The 17,014-nt window shown below is 42.8% G+C and overlaps 1 protein-coding gene across 1 annotated transcript in view; it reads right to left on the bottom strand.

The window, feature by feature from the left end:
- CCBE1 (collagen and calcium binding EGF domains 1) overlaps window positions 1-10,212 on the bottom strand; it is a 92,645-nt gene extending 82,433 nt beyond the window's left edge. The window contains exons 1-2 of the mRNA XM_059836548.1: window positions 10,086-10,212; window positions 9,896-9,976 (exon numbers count right to left, since the gene is read on the bottom strand). Coding sequence (XP_059692531.1) covers window positions 9,896-9,976; window positions 10,086-10,186 — 182 coding nt within the window. The 5' untranslated portion in view covers window positions 10,187-10,212. The remainder of the gene's footprint in view (window positions 1-9,895; window positions 9,977-10,085) is intronic.
- Window positions 10,213-17,014: the final 6,802 nt, after the last annotated feature.

Raw genomic sequence — 17,014 nt, 5'->3', positions numbered from 1 at the left:
AATAAAAACAAATCCCACGTTCTCTATTTCTAATTACACTCCTCATTCCATTTTATATTTCTTAATTTTAAAATGAAAAGACCTTGAAACTAATACTTTTGCACCAAAACTCTAAAAAAAGCCCATTAAATTAAAAACAAACCAACCCCCACAAGCCAAACAAACTAACAAACAAAACAAAGAAACAAAAAAACCAAAGGAGCAAAAAGTCCCAAATGAAACCAAACAACAAAAAAAGCCACTAAGCCCCCCCCCATGACCTATTTGTAGGCTTCTTATCTCTCCAGGCCTCCAGGCAAGTCCAGCAGAGTAGACATATACTTTCCTCAGGGAAAACAAAACAAATAAAAAACCCTAATAAGCTTTTAAAATCCAAATATGCATCAAAATAACCTTCACACAACTACGTAAGCAAACACAGTATTTTGCATACAAGCAGTCCATTAAGTAATACATCAAGAAATTCAATGTCTGAGGCACCAGAGGAGTCACAGTCTGAGGCACCACTTCCCCTTAGACTGCCCAGGCCACTGTGCAGAACAACAGCTGGGTTCATCGTGCTACAGAATTCCAAAGATCAGCCCAGGCTGCCAGCATTGTCTGTCTGCCACTGTTCCTTACTCCTGCCTCAGGTGTTTAAAGCACATATTCCCAGCAGGATTAAGCATTTACCAAACAGTAGCTCTAGTCCTGGTCCCTCAAGTCTCTTTCTCACTCTCCACTTCGCAACCACTAAGAACTATCAAAAAACTACCAAACTCCCTGTTTTCACCTGTTTTTTTCCTCTTCCCACAGATGCTGTTTTAAAGATTAAATATTTTCCCTTTGGCTATTTTTGTTTCAACTCTCCAAGGCAATAATCTCTAAACTAAGGGGTTTTGTCAGAATTCCAGAGAGCAGTGTTTAGGAAATGACACCACTATTTTAGTGCAGCTATGATAATAAACTCTTTAGTGAAAATTGAGTATGATAATAACATCTTATTGAGTAGGCAAGATGTCCGGTTTACAACATACATTAAACGCATTGAATGTGATCGCAGAAATATTAACATTCCACAGAGACACTGGAGCTCTGGGCAGGAAGTTATTTACAAAGAAAAAATGCATCCAATAAAGTTATTTTCTCTCTCTTATACAGAGTTCTGAGCACACTTTTTGTCTGGGTGTACTTTCACAAATTTCTATATTTTCAGCATTCATCCATTTCTCATGAGATATTATGATAATACTTTATGTATTTCTTCACCCATTTTGAAGACTGTACAGTGCAACTCCTTGGATGGGCACACTTTGTTACAGAGAATTAGATGGTCAGCCTTCCTCCTTGGGGGTTGATAATGAGATAATGAAGCCAACAAGAACACTGCTACTTTATGCTGGAAGATATGCACCAATAATTTTTCCATAGAAAGAGAAATAATATGTTTTCTAGCCCCGATGAATATTGCTTTCTATTTCTCCAAACTCACGCTCTACAACAACTTGCTATTGACCTATAATATGCTTATTCATTTTTCCAAAAATGATCCACTTAAAAACTTGGATTTTGCCTCTCTTTCCCACTTAAAACACTGTGTCTGCACCACTTTATCTCCCAGTCCATTTGAAAAGAAGGAGAAGAATTCTGTTTAGTGTGTTTACTACTGAGTGGCTGCTAAAATTAATACAGTTAGTACAAACCCTGTGTATTTCATCTCCTTTCAATTACAGCACAGATTGTCAATTAAAACAAATGTGGTTAGAACTTGAAACTAACAAAGAAACTCAGAAGAAATTATTTACAATAGCTGGATGTATGCTAAATGCTGGATGGTCTTGTTCTTCGTTTTTTGAACCAGGATCAGCAATGAAATCAACACAACACAATGGAAAACACTCTTTATGGGAGGAGGATTTTCCAAACATTAAGCTCTGAGATTACTGTCTAAAACTGAAATTGTTTTTTTCCTCAACTGTTAAACAGAGCTACTCTCGAGGAGATGCAAACAAATTGCTTTTTTTTACTAGGCCAAGAAGAAATCAAGTCAGCACTGCATGGATTCTGCTTTCCATTGTTTCTGCTTACAATTGGAACCACATAGAAGAACTGGCAAAGTTGAGCAGCAGGGTGACATTTGCTACTGGTAGTTTACAAAAGAAGCTCCCTAATAGTTTGAAAACTGAAACCGAGCAAACAGAAAATGGACAACACTGAGAAAAAAAATCTGAGCAGACTTTGGAGAAAGCATTTTTTTTTACTGCAAATCAAAGTCAGCTTTGCTTGTTTGGGGTGGTGGGCACAATTAAAAAGAGGAACCCTGGAGTGATCCATGTGGTCTGTATGAGATGTAAGCAACACAAGGTCTCCAGAGAGGAGACACCCATCTCCCTTTCACTTACTTTTGACAAAGGCCTGTGCCATCCCCAACAGCTCCAGCTGGAGTGACATGGGTACTGAGCACTCAGCAGTGACTCACACTTTGAGACAAAAGTCATCTCAGGACTCAGGGTACTGAGGTGGAGGCAAAACCAAAATATTAAACTCAAGACTGTGAGAATTCACCACAATCTCAATGAAATCCAAAATCACACCTGCCCAAATGACCAGCACTGCACCAGGGTGAGTGAAATCTGAAATGACATCTGTCCCAGGGACAGGGTAACTGCTTGTCTGTACATCAACATCAGGCATCTCCCTCATACCTGCTTTGTGTGACCTTGTTCCCCACATACAGTAATTTCCCTTCCACACGTGCAATGACAGAAAAGCAGAGGTCTCAAAAAACCTGTGGCTCACATGTTCTTTGTACTGGGTAATGGCTTTCACAGAAGAATATGGGCAATCCTGTCTTACCTGGGATCTTTAGCTAGCCTGATCTACTTTTCCACAAGTAGTTTAAATATTTCATGCTTAACTTCTTCCCAAAAACTCTTTGCTATGAGAAGGAACACAGGCAATCTGAACAGAGTAAGGACTGAAAGGAAAATTGAAATATCTGCCTATCAGTTGTCCCTCTTGCCCCTGCACAGACACACACTTTACAGAGAGGGACAGAGAGGGAGAGAGATTTTCCAAGCTGAGGAAGGAAGGAAAGGGAGAGGCTGTCAAGGGAAGATGCATCAGGGCCTGTAGTTTAGCTCCAAGTCTATCTGGGAGAACAGGAATCCTCCCAGGAGTGCGTGCGTGCGGGTTTTTGTCTGATTTTGGTTGATGTTTTGTTTTTATGGGTTCAACTTAAATAGAAGCCTGGAAGCATTTAAATTATACTTCTTTGGGGAGTGATTACCTCCCTTCTGTCACACACATATCTGTCACACAAACCACCACAAGGCCAGAATTTTTGTCTTTTTATGGCTGTGTCAGTCCTTTTTTCTGCTTGCTCCGTGCCCCTGGGTGTTATGTCCTTTCTCTTTACTGCTGCTCCATATCTTTATCCTTCCATTCCTGCCTTTTCTGTCTTGCCTGTTTTGTCTGCAATCAGTACAGCACAGCTCAGCTCAATGGGTGTCTACCACAATGGGAGCAGTAATACAAGTATTAATAACATCCTGCTGTTAGCAGGAGAAACTACAATCACTTTTTTAAGGACAAAACAGCCTGACCGTAGGGAACATATACAATACTTAAGATAATTACAAACGTCATGTTCCCTTTGGTGGCCTATTTTTATTACCTATTTGGTATCAGGCATGGGAGGCCCTGGGGCTACTATTTTGTTTGTCTGGAGTCTCTGAGCTAGACAACATGGTCAGCAAAGTCAGTTCATATTTAACCCTATATTCTGTAGATGAAAACCATAATGCAAAGCACCTGGGTTTCATTATCAATCAAACCACCAAGCAGGGCACTTATCATAAAGCTCTTGGCTTGCCAGTTCTAAAATTCTCCAAACTGCTTTGATGTGAACATCAAAAACTCCTGGACTACGTGAACGACCACTTGCCTGACCTCATCCTTTAATTAGCACATTGTACCTGAGAGCACCACTCACAGTAATTACACAACGTTCTTTAAGACCTCTAATTAAATTGTTTCATTTTGTAGTGAATTGGCTGTACAGAGGAGACACTGCACAGGAAACCCACAGGAAACCCATGTTTCGCTGCAGGAATCTGCTGCAGCCAGTATCATCCACATCTGCTGAGATCTCAGGTGTCCCTAACATCACCAAAAACCAGAAATAATTAGGTTTCTTATTCTTAGCACCTGAGACAGAAAAGTGATACGGAAAGTCACGGCCACTCAAGTGTAGCAAGGAAGCCTAAAGGCAGCTGTGTGGCCTTGGTGTTATCCTTAACCAGCAGATACTCACAATGTCTCTCAGTAGCTATGAGCAATCTGCTCCTTTGGCAATCACGGCCAAGAAAAATGAATGAGACTCAGGGCTGAATGCAGTCAGAACCATACAACTTGAAGCAATAGTGGAAAAAAATAAAAAATCTAGGAAAGCTAGGAAGCATCTCTTGGCACCATTGTAGCATACATGGTTTTGTAAAACAAGTACTGTATTGAAGAAAATTTTATTCATAGATATGTACAAAGTTCTACCTGTGATGACAATTCCCTGGAAGAATTTTTTTTTAAAATGTGAATATAAATGTATATTCTGTATATTTAGTTTTCTGAAACCAATACAAAGTTTGAAATCATATTCTCTCTAAATTTTCAGCAAAATTCTACTATGGACTGTATTTCCCTTCAAGATAACTGGAGATTAGGCAGTAGTTTGCTCTAATCAGGTTAGTTTCTTGTTTAACTGTTATATCAGTTTGGGCTCTTTCAATGATATGGAATAGTCAGCAAAACTTCAGAGAGGAAATGCAATAGCAACTATAAAAAAGAAATTTATGAAAAGTAAAGTCAGAAGATAAGATGACCGAAGATTATCCCTGCTTACTCCAGCTGAAAGCTCGAAAACTATATACAGCAATAATTTTTTTATGTTGGAAAGCTTTGCTACATGCTTGCTGAGTATCTGGGAACAAGGAATTGCATATGGTCCCCAAGGGCATATTAGTGAAAGTGTTGCTCTTTGTGAAACAGCTACAATCCAACTTCTTTGCAATTACTTTTATCTTTTAAGAATGTGCAAAATTATACAGTCTATAAAAAATAGTAGGCTTCACCAGCAGTGTCAGCATTGAAGAGGGTAAAAAGAAATGCTTGTGATCTCTGTTTAGCATCAGAACAAAGTAAGGTATAAATACATATTCATTTTCTTTCACAATACATTGGAATTGTCTTTTTGTTAGGAAGTGTAAAACAATATTTTACAGCATAATTTGAAACCTGAAGTGCTGGAAGGGCTTATGCAAAATACTTGTAGCTGCTAACTATCAGATGAAGAGGCTGACAACATACCCTGAAATGTGTTCGTCCTATTTAAAAGATCTTTCTTGCAAATTACTTAAAAAAAAAAAAAAAAAAGTTACAGATTGAGTCCTTAGCCAAGATTTAAGTTCCGCAACATGGAGTTTGCTTGGAGATATATGTAAAGACTTGGCTCATCTTCCCAAAGATTTCACCATCATTAGCTAGAATTGTTGTGCCCAGCACCCTGACTCTAAACTGTTTACTCCTTGCTGGTCCTGCAGAAGGAAGGACCAGGAGAAGTCTCCATCACTGAATATACAAAATTAGGGTATAACTTGTCCTTGCATGCTTCATTTTCAGCAAAAAATGCAGGAGACTACTTGTGGTGATACCAGAGAAAGATGGGTAATTTCTCTTACCATGTCAGTTGTTTTTAAAACAATCAGTTTTGTCAACTAATTTAGACTAACAGTTTCACCTGAATAAAAGAAAAAAACCCCAAATCTTCCCTTTGCCCACGAAGGCAATGGCTAAAGCGTTCTTATCAGATGTGCAGATCCAGGTTCAAATTTTCATTTGCCCGATTTACAGCTACTGGTTTCCTTAATTTAACATTTTATAAAATTTTTCTGAGGAGCAGCAAGACTATTTCTTTCATGCCAACTTACAACAATATTTAAGTGTCTAGTAGGCAAAGAGATGGGCACAGTCAGGCAATAAAAATATTCTTGTTTTCCCACATTTCATGCTTGAATCTTCCTACAACTTCTAACAGCTTCCCACTGGAAAATGTTTCTAAGGACATATATTGAATAATTCTGAATAATTCATTACACTCTCTGAATTCTAACTGAGTAAAATATTTAGCTCTCCTAATATACAACAGTTACTGTGGCAATCAAGCTTGTTGGTTTTTAAAAAGGGAGAAACTCCAATTAATAAATTGAACAAAATTAGACGTGATCCTCCTGAACTCAGAATGACATAACCACTACCACTCCCTTATGGGAAGGCAGCTTCTCAATCAGGATGAAGCAAGGGGATACCTGTCCCAGATGCTGCTTTTCCTTCTGGACCAGAGCAAAAACACCCAGGAGCACTGTTTAAAATGGAAATGAAGGAAGGACTGTAATGAAAAGGACTCCTGCAAGGATGCAGAAACTGAATTCTCACAGGCACAGGAGAAAAACGCAACATTTGTGTAATTTTTCATGCCAACAAAGTGTTTAGAAGTCTGTATGAGTGAAACAGGTTGACATCACATTCAAACAACTGGAAAAGACAGGAACAAAAGACTGGGACTTCATATTCTCATGCTGCCCTAAATTTCCTCAAATTTGATGAATTTTGGCATACAGTAGGAATTCAAAGTCTTATTGGACCATACCACTATCAACAAATCTGCAGAAATTCTTCCCCATACCTACCTGATGGGGACATCAGTACTGGGTTCTTTGTGCAGTTACATACAAAAGTTTAAGTGAGATTTCCACAGAAAAGATTTTGTATAAGCTCCCTCTGCTTTTTGCATCTGTTCTTTTGTACTCTTATGAAAACAAATACAGAGGACATATAAAAAAAATAACAAATCAAACTAAACCAAAGGCCAGACTGCACACATTCAAAAGCAAAAAAATACGTCTGATTGTGTACGTGGTTGCTATGACCACAGGGAAAACTGCCAGTATATTCTCAGTGCTTGGCCCCACTTCTGGCTTGGTCCCCCACTTGGATCATCTTTAATCATGAGTAAATCTGGTTAAAAAAATAAAATCAAGAAATACTTTTTGTGATGAAAAGATGCTATTTTTACTGAAGTGGTCTAGAAACATGCTGATTTTCATGACAAACTCCAGCAGGAGGTATAAAAGGATGATATTACTTTCTATCAAGCATTTTGCTCAGGAATTTTAATGTCTAGCCTCACTTGTATTCCTTATTTTATTTAACTAATTTCACAACAAATCATCAGTAATGATGCATGTTGCCTTATGCCTGATATATTAAGACAAATTTTGTGTCAGTTTGTATAATTTCTACACAAATGGTACTTTGACCTAGAAAAGAAGTTAGGTGTGTCTGCTAATAGTAAATAGAAGCTGACATGAACTATCCCTTTATCTACCTCTAACGATGTATATAAATTACATAACTATTGTCATTATGAAATACTGTGATAAAGATGTGTAGGAAGATAAAAAAATGAAGTGTTGAAAGAATAAACTATAGAACAGCAAAATCAAGTTTATCTGAAACTTGGAGTGAAAGCTCCTAAAAACCACAGCTGAGTTTCTACCAAGCTGAAGTTCTTTAAGAGTTGGTTGTCATTCCAGAGATGAAAACTGAATCCTTAATCTCCTGAATGTCCTATGAAACAAAATCCGCCTTGAGGCACCACAGGATTAGTCAACACTTGCAAGTTTCCTGTGGTCTTGTTAACAGCCTCAACCTCAAAATATTAATGAATCTTACATTAAAATGTGTTCTGCCAAGGGTAATCCCACGTGCCTGCTGAGAGCACACCTTGTTGGCAGGAGAAACGGGGGTGGTGTTCTGCCCCTGGGGTTCACCACCTCGGGGGTGATGCTGCAGGTCCTTGCCAGAGCATGCCACAGCTCTGAGGGACAGGACTGCCAGCACATTGCAGCTCAGGTCTGTGCCCAGTGCAGAGCTGCTCTGCTGAGCGGAGCTGCTCCCCCTCAGAGTTGCTGCCCTGCTCTTGTGCATCTCTCATGAAAGAGACCTTGCAGGCTGGGGAATTGAGCCCTCACCCAAGCCTAAAGGTTAAACCTTAAAAATACATGATTACACAGAATTGGAATTTTTTTCTTTTTTAAAGCAAGGGAGACTTAGAAGTCATACATACAGAAAATGTTTGAACTAAAACAACCAAGAGGTCAATGCGGCAATTTCCAAATTCTCATCCACACAGACTGTGCTGATTTGGGACAGTAAATATCACTTGGGATTGTGCAGAGGGGGAGCTGGGGAGGGAGGCTCGTCACAACCAGAGCCCAAAGGTCAGAAATACCTCAGGAAGGATGAAACAGGCACAAGTGGGACTCGGCAGCTGGACAGAGTCCTGCTTTCTTTGCACAGTGGTCCATAGCAGCCAGTGGAGCCTGTCCAGTCCTCCTCTGTCACGCACAAAGCAGATTCACTTTCCTCAGATGGATTTTACGACACGCAAAAGGAGCAGGATGGTCATGTGCTGCCTTATGCAGCTCCCACTCTGGCATCTTCATTCAGTAACTTCCCACTCAGAACAGTCTTGTCCACCCCAGTGCTCTGCCCCCAAACCAGAGAACTGCTGCAGGTTCAACCAAGAACCTGCAAAACCTTCACAATGTTGCCCCTCTCCAAAATGTGTTGCCACTGGTCCTACAGAACTGCTTGTAAGAACTGCTCTGCCTCACCTTCACAGTGAGAGGAGAGAGAGAAGATAAGCGATGCAGGGAAGGGTGGTCTCCATCCCCTGCAGGGCCCTTCCCAAGGACTGGGAGGAAGCTAATGCTCCTAAGAATTGGGCAGTGGCAGGACACTGTCCCAGGTGGCTGTGGCTGCCAGAGGGAACGAACAAGCCTGAGAAGATGGGAGAGGGACAACGCTGCTGCAAGGTTTGCCTACAGCTCTTTGGAACTAATGCCAAACAGAAGAGATGGACAGTCTCTGAGGAGTGGACACTCTGTAACACTTTCTACACGTGTTACTGTAATTTTGGTATACAGAAGTGGCTCCTTGTCACATGCAAGCATACACACACAGTTGCCTCCACAAAGCAGCCTCTCATAAGAAGCAGCTTTCATACATGAAACATCTCGTCTGTGGGGACAAGGCTAACCTGAGGGCATCAGTGAAGGGATGTCTGTGTGCTCATACTTGTGTACAGCTCTTCAAAAAAGCACATCCACTGTCAATCACTGACAGCTCTGGACAGCTGTCATCATTAAAACAGATGATGTTTCTCAAACACACAGCTGAAAAATGAAAACTCATGATTAGAGTCATCTTACTTAATTTCAGAGGCCTCTGCTGAATTTCTCCCTCAGTGCTGGTTGCTCAAGTTATCAATTCTGAGAGCGATTCATCTACCTAACTTCAGATATATTTTGTGTAGCACAAATCCAGATGATCTCGCTGATTATCCTGCAACTGATGCAACTATAGCTCCAGTGTGGTCCCGGACACCCAGGTCAGAGGAAGCCTCTCTCACCGTATCAAAAACTGTCTGTGGCTTCGGTGCAGCAATGAGAACCACACGCGGCCTCTCTCTCCAGCGATGTCTCGGAGGTGACGTTTACTGCGAGTTACCGAAACCGTTCCCTGGGACAACTGCAGGACTTGCCAGGGGAGATGCGAAACGCGGGAGGGATGTGACCAAGTTACCTGCTCCACGGTCCACGGGGTAGCGGGAATGCCGGGGTGGGCTAGCACAGAGCAGCGGGGAGACAGACAGCTGGCACAGCTGCCGTCCCTGCGCCTGACACCCACACGCGTGTGTCCCCCCCCGCCTTCCCCGCGAGCAGCCTGTCCCCAGCCGCGGACACGAGTGAGCCCCGCGCCCCCTCTGCCCCGCGTCCTCCCCGGCTGCGGCGCTCACCTGAAGCAGGTGGTGAGCTCTCCCGTGGGCTTCAGGCAGGGGTACCTGGTGGTGGTGATTTTGTTCTCGGAGCAAACCTCCCTGGAAGGCGGAGGGTCGGAGTATTAAAAAAACCCCAAAGGGTAGGAAAAAAGAAAAAGAAGGTGGTAGATGGGGAGCACAGAAGCAGCCTCGCTATCGCAACACCCACCTGTCGCCGTCCTGCGGCTCCTCCCGGTAGGTCCAGCCGTGTCCCAGCGCCAGGAGCAGCAGCAGCCGGAGCGGGGCCAGGCTGCCGGTCGGCCGCCCCATCGGGCCGTCGCTCCCCTCCGCGCCGCGCCGGCTCTGCCCGCCCCGGCCGGCGGCGGGGCTGCGCCGACCCGCGCTCCTCCCGCCCCGCCGCGGGGCCGCCCCCCGCCGCCGACAGATGTGCCCGCGGGGAGGGGCCGCGCGAGCCCAGATGTGCCGGCAGATGCTGCCCCGCCGCGGGGCAGCGGCCAGATGTGTCAGGGTCGCGGCAGATGTGCGGTGGGAGTGAGGGGACATCAACACACAGCTCCGCAAAGCCGCGCTCCTCTCCCGACCCCCCGGCTGCGGGCAGCGCAGGGAAGAGGGGGAGAAGGGTGCCCGCCCCAGGGTGAGGGGTACTGAATGTGGTGGAAGGGTCCGGCGGGGGCGACCAGCGGCTCTCGGTGCACCACCACTGATGTTTTCCAGATTCGGCTTTATCTCAAATCTCCTCCCCAAAGGAGCAGAGCAGTTCAAAGCATCTCTGCTGCTACGGCTGTTTATCCTTGTGTACAGCTGCTGCTTCCCCACCATTCATAAAGACGGAGATTAATGACAGCAGACTCCGATAAAGCAGCGCATCAGGTCCGGCCCACTTCACCATATCCTGTTTTCACGGTTAAACTGCTTGGGACCAGGGGAGCGAACCTGCAGAACCACCGCGCCTTTGCAAAGTGTTGGGCAGATGCATTGGCTTTGATCATCACCTAACTTCCTACGAATACCAAAAGCTCCAGGGACATGACAGGGTGCTAATCAGCCTTTCCAGCACTTTCACCTGCAGTATAAAAGACCTCATTTTGCAGTCAGAAAAATCAGAAATGTGAGCAATGGATTGTACTCATATATCATTACAGCCAGAAAAGTCAGGGTTATACAAGGAGCTGTAATTCCTCTGTTAAACCAGCACAGGAGTAATAAAAGGAGTAATAAAATAAAAGATTGAGAAACACGCTTCTATTTTCCACCCTGCCACAGGCACCATTTAAACAAGCAATTTCACCATTCTGCACCTCAGTTTCCTATGTCTCTAAGAGGAAGTTCCTGATAACAAAATAAATAAATAAACAATGCAGGTCCCCATATATGAATCAGCTATGATTAAACTGTTAATCCCTTTGGTATGCTGTCCAGTACCCAGAAAAAAAAACCCAACTATAGATGAACTGGGAAATTATTGGATTTTTCAGACACTTTTCCTGACTGGCACATCATCCACTGTCATCATGGTCTGCTGACTGTGCTGTGAACTGCCAGCTTCAAGGTATTTCTCTCCTCTAGGCAGCACTGCACACTGTCTGTACTCCTGAGCTCAGTTAAGCAAAGGAGTGCTTCATAGCAGACTTTTTTTCTCCCACTTGTTTTGGCTTTTCTCTCAAGATGATGTTTCAGATGTTTATTCTGTCATAATTACTTCTTTTTCCTTTATACAAATAATGAGTAAGCAAAGGCAGGACTTGCTGTCTTGAAGTCAGAGAAAGCTGCAGGTCTTTCTCACAGGGCTAAGCCCTCAACTCTCCCAGGGAGCCTCTCCTGATTTGGAGATAACAGGAACAAAAGCAGGACCTGGGTGCCCGGACCCCAGAGCTTTGGAGACACCTGTCTCCATACCGTGTTCCTTACCCTCCCGCTCCAAGCAGAAAGTATCCAGTGACAAGGCCTGAAATGAAGAGAGGTTTGCACTGCTGTAACCCCTGTGATGTCTGTCTATAGATAACAAAGGATTTAATTTAACACATTCCAGAAGTGGTCACCGACCCTCCCAAAATGCTTCATTTTTTAAAGAGATTGAATCCCAGAGCACAGAGCCGAAATCCTTTGGATGATTTCCAGCCCAGACCCAAGTGTCATGAATGCAGGACAACTTTGATTTTAAAAGGCCTGAATGTAGGCCTAGCATAAATATGCTTCCAAAAAGGTGGTTTTCTTCCAGAACTATTGCCACTCAGTGAAGATCTCATTCACTACCTTAACTACTTTACTTGTCTCCCTGCCTATTCTTTAATCCTTGCCACCCACATAGCACTGTATCAACACACTGCTATCTTTTTAATTAAAAAATATTATTAACTTACATATGTATTTATTTAACCCATGCTAACAGCCTTGCTAATTTAAAGATGGTAACCTGCAGGTGAAGCTAATCCTGTGCTCAACTCTTTGCCAAAGCAGGGCCCAAAGTTTCATTTTCAAAAGAATTTCAGTGTCGTCAATATTTGACAGAAAAGAGAGATTAAACAGCACCGTACTTTGCAGTTGGTAACTATATTGCAGCTGAATACATTGAAGTTGGAGATTTGGTCATTTTGCTTCATCAGCTCCATCTCAGTTTTAATGACCACGCAGCCAGGGTCATCCTGAGAACAAGGCTTTCGTCCTGAAAAGTGTTGAAGGGTGACAGTGGTTAAGGAAACATGGAAAAGTTCCTGTTGCCTCAGGCAAGGAATGGCTGGGGCTGTTTTCATATATTGTAAATAAGCAGAATGGGATTTCTCGTGCAAGGGATGCTTTTTCTTGTGCGGGGTCATGTTAGTTTTGACTTGCCCAACTCAAGCACGTATGAAGTTGATTAAGCTGCACACTAAACTTTGGAACACTCTCAAAGGAAAGAATGAGGAATTCAATGCAGTAAAGTGCTTATCAGAAGTTTTATTTACACTGTTGACATAGGAAGAAGATGCATTGTTTCCTGCAGTTCATTCATAATGATGTTGTTGAATTAATAATACAAATTCAAGTTCCTTTCTGGATGTTTCTGCTAACAGGAATAGCCTAGAAGATTTGATTACTGAGTCCAAAGAGGCTTTTTCTGTAGTGGAAACGCACAGCCTCTGAACATGAGGAGAAGGGTGTTCAGAGTACCCCTGACTCCTTAGAAATACAGAGGTTATTCATGCATGAAGATCTTGAACTGTTATTAATTATCTACTACTCATTGATCTCCACCAGGGCAGTTGTATTAGGCTCAGTACATGCAATAAATGCATGCAAAAGATTTGAAACTTTGATAGTGATCCTAAACAGAAGATTATTTTTACCCCCTTTCTACTCCCACCTTTAAAAGAGCTATGACCATGATGTTTGGGGAGGAAGGGTGGGGGTTAGGGGAGCACAGGGATTTTTTTGATTAGTTGGCTGGTTTTTTTAGATGTTTCACTGCAGTCTTCAAAAGTATGCACTGTGATTATTCTTGATCCGTTTACAAACGACATTTTCGTTGGTGTATTTTCCATCTTCTTCAAACACAAAGCAAGTAACCAGTTATTGTAAATAGTCTTAATCCCACTTCAGCATTGTGTTTGCATCAAGTGCCAGGTCTCCAGCTGTCAGCACGGACATGTTTGGGTACATCAGAGCAAGGCTGAAGGTGTAAACAGACAGAAAACAGAGATTTGAGAGAACATCTTGAGTGGATACTTTGAAAGGCCTCATGCTGGTCGTTCATGTATTAGGTTCCCTCCCAGGTTAATATCCAAACTGAACCTGGAAGTCCAAATCCAGATTTCCACTTTCAAGGAATATTGCACAATCCAAGCTCAACTGCTGCACACACACCCAGGCTTGGGCAGCATAAAGATTTCCCACACCATTGGAACTCCAGGAGGCACCTAGAGCAGCATTCCCTCTCGGAAAAAAATCCAGAATCATATAACAGAGAGAGAAAAAAAAAGTCCTGAATGATTACCTCTCTCTCTCTAGATAGAGATGAAACTTCTTCCTAACCTCTACATGATCAACAGTTACCCACTCTGTAAAAGGCTGGGTGCAGGCAGAGCAAAGTCTAGGAGTGAATGCAAAAGCTCTCAGAAATTATTTCCTAGAAGCAGGTCTAGAGCAGGAAGGGAGAGAGAGTAAGTGAGCAAAAAGAGAGGACGAAGAAGAGGTAATCTAGGGAAGAAAAAAGGCTGAAGAAATGTTATGGAACCATAAGGTCTGCACAGGGTAAACAGGTATTACATCCTGAGAGATGATGGTAGAGCACCCAGCAAAGCATCTGTCAGAGCAGAGAAAATGTACGAAGAGGTGAGAAAACAGTGGCATAGCCATAGCAGCTCCAAGTTATGTTTGGGATGTAAAGAGCAGAGGAGAAGGTGAAGAAGGGCTAAAAACTGAAGAAAGGCTGTTATTCTTCTTCCCTCTTTGCTCCAGCCATTCTTTTACCACTTGAAAAGGTGTGAAACTGAGGAAGTTAAAATATTTTATTTATTTTGCTTAGTAAGTTCAAGGGGCTGTCTTACTCTGTGCTACAGTCCAACATGTAAAATACCCAACAAAACTTGTAATTAATAAAAATATTAAGGCAGAGAAAGATACTTCTCATCACAAACAGTAGAATGGCCCTTAATCCATCTAGGAGACAAAAAGTCTTTGCTTTTTGTCTGAGGTATTTTTGGTGAAACACATCAACAAAGGACCAAGGCAGTTGAAATGTGATGCAACTGTTTTGAAAATAACCATGGAAAAAGGCATGTCAGAAAACAGAAAACATCAGGCACTGCCTCCAGAGAGCATCACAGCTACAGAAAGGAATTGCTTCTATTTCACAGATAATTACAGGGCTCATCTTAGATTAGCAGCAAAAATAAACACCTTTTGAAAGTATCAGCTAAAACAATAACACTGCTGACCAAGAAGAAAACACGTAAATGAGAGCACTAATCCACCAAAAACAAATCCTGGTGGATACATGGGACATGGCATCACACTAACCAGACCTGACTTATTTTTTCGGGTGTTAGGTTTGAATTCCATTTTGTTATAAGAGATTAGAGCTGAAGATTGTGAAATCTTCCGTGGCATCCCAACTGTCAAACACCATCGATCCTGCAGATCATGTGTGCTCCTTTTCAGTCTAGGCTCCTTTGAAAGGCCTGGAACAGTGCTCTAAGTGCATGGACAGCAAGGTAAACAGACCCCTTCTACCCAGTCCTTGTAAGAGTCAAAATGAAGGCATTGTGCTTCTGAAGTTTACAAGGTTATCCACCTAAATTGCTCCTTTGATGAGCATCCCATGCCAGTGTCATGTTCTAGAAGCCCTGGGTATTGAGGATGGAGGTCACTGACCCAGAAATCACTTTTTGACAACAGGCATTTTCCACATGTATGTAGAAGAAACTGAGTTGGTGGGAAACTAGATCTGATGATACAAACTGAACTAAAATTTGAGCACGTGTTCTTTTATTTGCAGAGGCACATTGTGGTGGCAGCACAGAGGAAGATAGTCCTGGAAAGTATTCCTTCCTTTCCACAAGCCAAAGGAGTCCTTTGACTAAAAAAAGCTGTGGGAGCCCTGTTCTAGCACGCAAGCTGTTGGCAAAGGAAGTGCAATACTCAAGACTGCTGTGTGTGCATGCCACAGAAACAGCCTGTAAATGGCCAGACTCTGACACCATCAACCCATTTAGGATTATGATGGAACCCCAGCAAGGTGTTGGGGTTTATTTTGCAAACTCTGTGCCAAATACTGCAGAGACTAGACACAGAGGCTTGAGAAAGAGAAAACCTCAGTGAAAAATCCATGGTAACTGAAAATTTACAAATAAAGGGTGGGGTATTTTGTTTGGTTTTAATTATATATTGTTAACAGACAACCCTTTATTTTGTAGTGTAGAATACTGCTCACAGACTAAAATAGCTTCTTGCAATGGCTTGCAAATGTTAGGAAAAATGTTCCAGTGACTAAGGTGTCAAGCCACATCTGTGGCTCATGTAAAGTCTCAAGTATTTATTTGTTCTTATGGGAGTAGCTAGTCAATAAAATAGACACCTTTAAAAGTGAAAAAATACTGGATATTTATAGAAGTTATGTTTCACACTATAGAATATTAGGATATGTAGCAATACAAAGTAGTTTCCTACTTGCCCCAATGCAGATTTCTTCAAGGAGTGTTGCACACTGTCCATCCTAGCTGCTAACCCAAAATTTTTCTGTTATGAGCCCATCCACAGCAAGTTACAGACAGCTCAGGTATCTGGTCCATGTCGATGGAGCCTCCCACAGATTTGCCATCCCACCTGCAGAGCAGGAAACATTATCTCAAGGACTGTGCAGCTGTTTTGCAGCTATGGCCTGACACAGCTCCAGGGAGCTCAGGTAGCTGTAGTTATACCTGTGAGAAAGCTGCCCCTCTGTATCTCACCGTGGCATTCCTTGGGAGTGCTCCCATGCTTGGAGCTATGCAGGGGAGCTGAGGAAGGCCTGTGACACAGGGGGAAGCAAAGCAGCCCTCATGCTGCTCTGCTCATGGCAATCCTTGGAGCCTGTGCCAAAGCAAATGCAGCCTGGAGACTCTGTGCACGTGTCCCTGCTGTGGCATCTCCTCCCAGATGTGTTTTCTTTGGCTCAGGCTCCCGTGGAGCCCTGGGTACTCTCCAGTGGTAGATGCATTAACACAGATGCAACTGGATAAAAATCCCAACGTTTTTGAGTGCTCTTGGGAAGCAAAAATTCCTTGTTCATATGGCTATGGAATCATAGTTCTTGTAGCTGTGGGCGAAGCCAGGTGCAGGGAGGCTTGAGAGATGATTGGTACACCACAGATTGAAATCTGCCTTTCCTGGGGTGCTGACTGCACCTGCCCTCCTTGGAAAAGCTGGGTCACACACTCATGCAAGCACAACTCCTCGACCCTTACCTTTAAATCTAGCGAGAAAGGAATGTTTTCACTTGGATGTAATTTTTAAGTCGGCAAATTAGCTTTACACCAATATAGCCCCCTGCACTCATAGACTTGAACAGGTTATTTAAACTGAAAATCAACCTGACATGAAGTGGAAGCAAAAGTTTTGCACTAACATTGCAGTTTTCCCTGACATGGAATGGTTGTATGTTTCATGCTTTTCATCTCCTGC

This window comes from Haemorhous mexicanus, chromosome Z (genome assembly GCF_027477595.1).
Source record: "Haemorhous mexicanus isolate bHaeMex1 chromosome Z, bHaeMex1.pri, whole genome shotgun sequence".
Taxonomy (NCBI): domain Eukaryota; kingdom Metazoa; phylum Chordata; class Aves; order Passeriformes; family Fringillidae; genus Haemorhous; species Haemorhous mexicanus.
The sequence above is the reverse complement of the archived record's forward strand: the minus strand, read 5'-3'. Positions and strand labels throughout refer to the sequence as shown.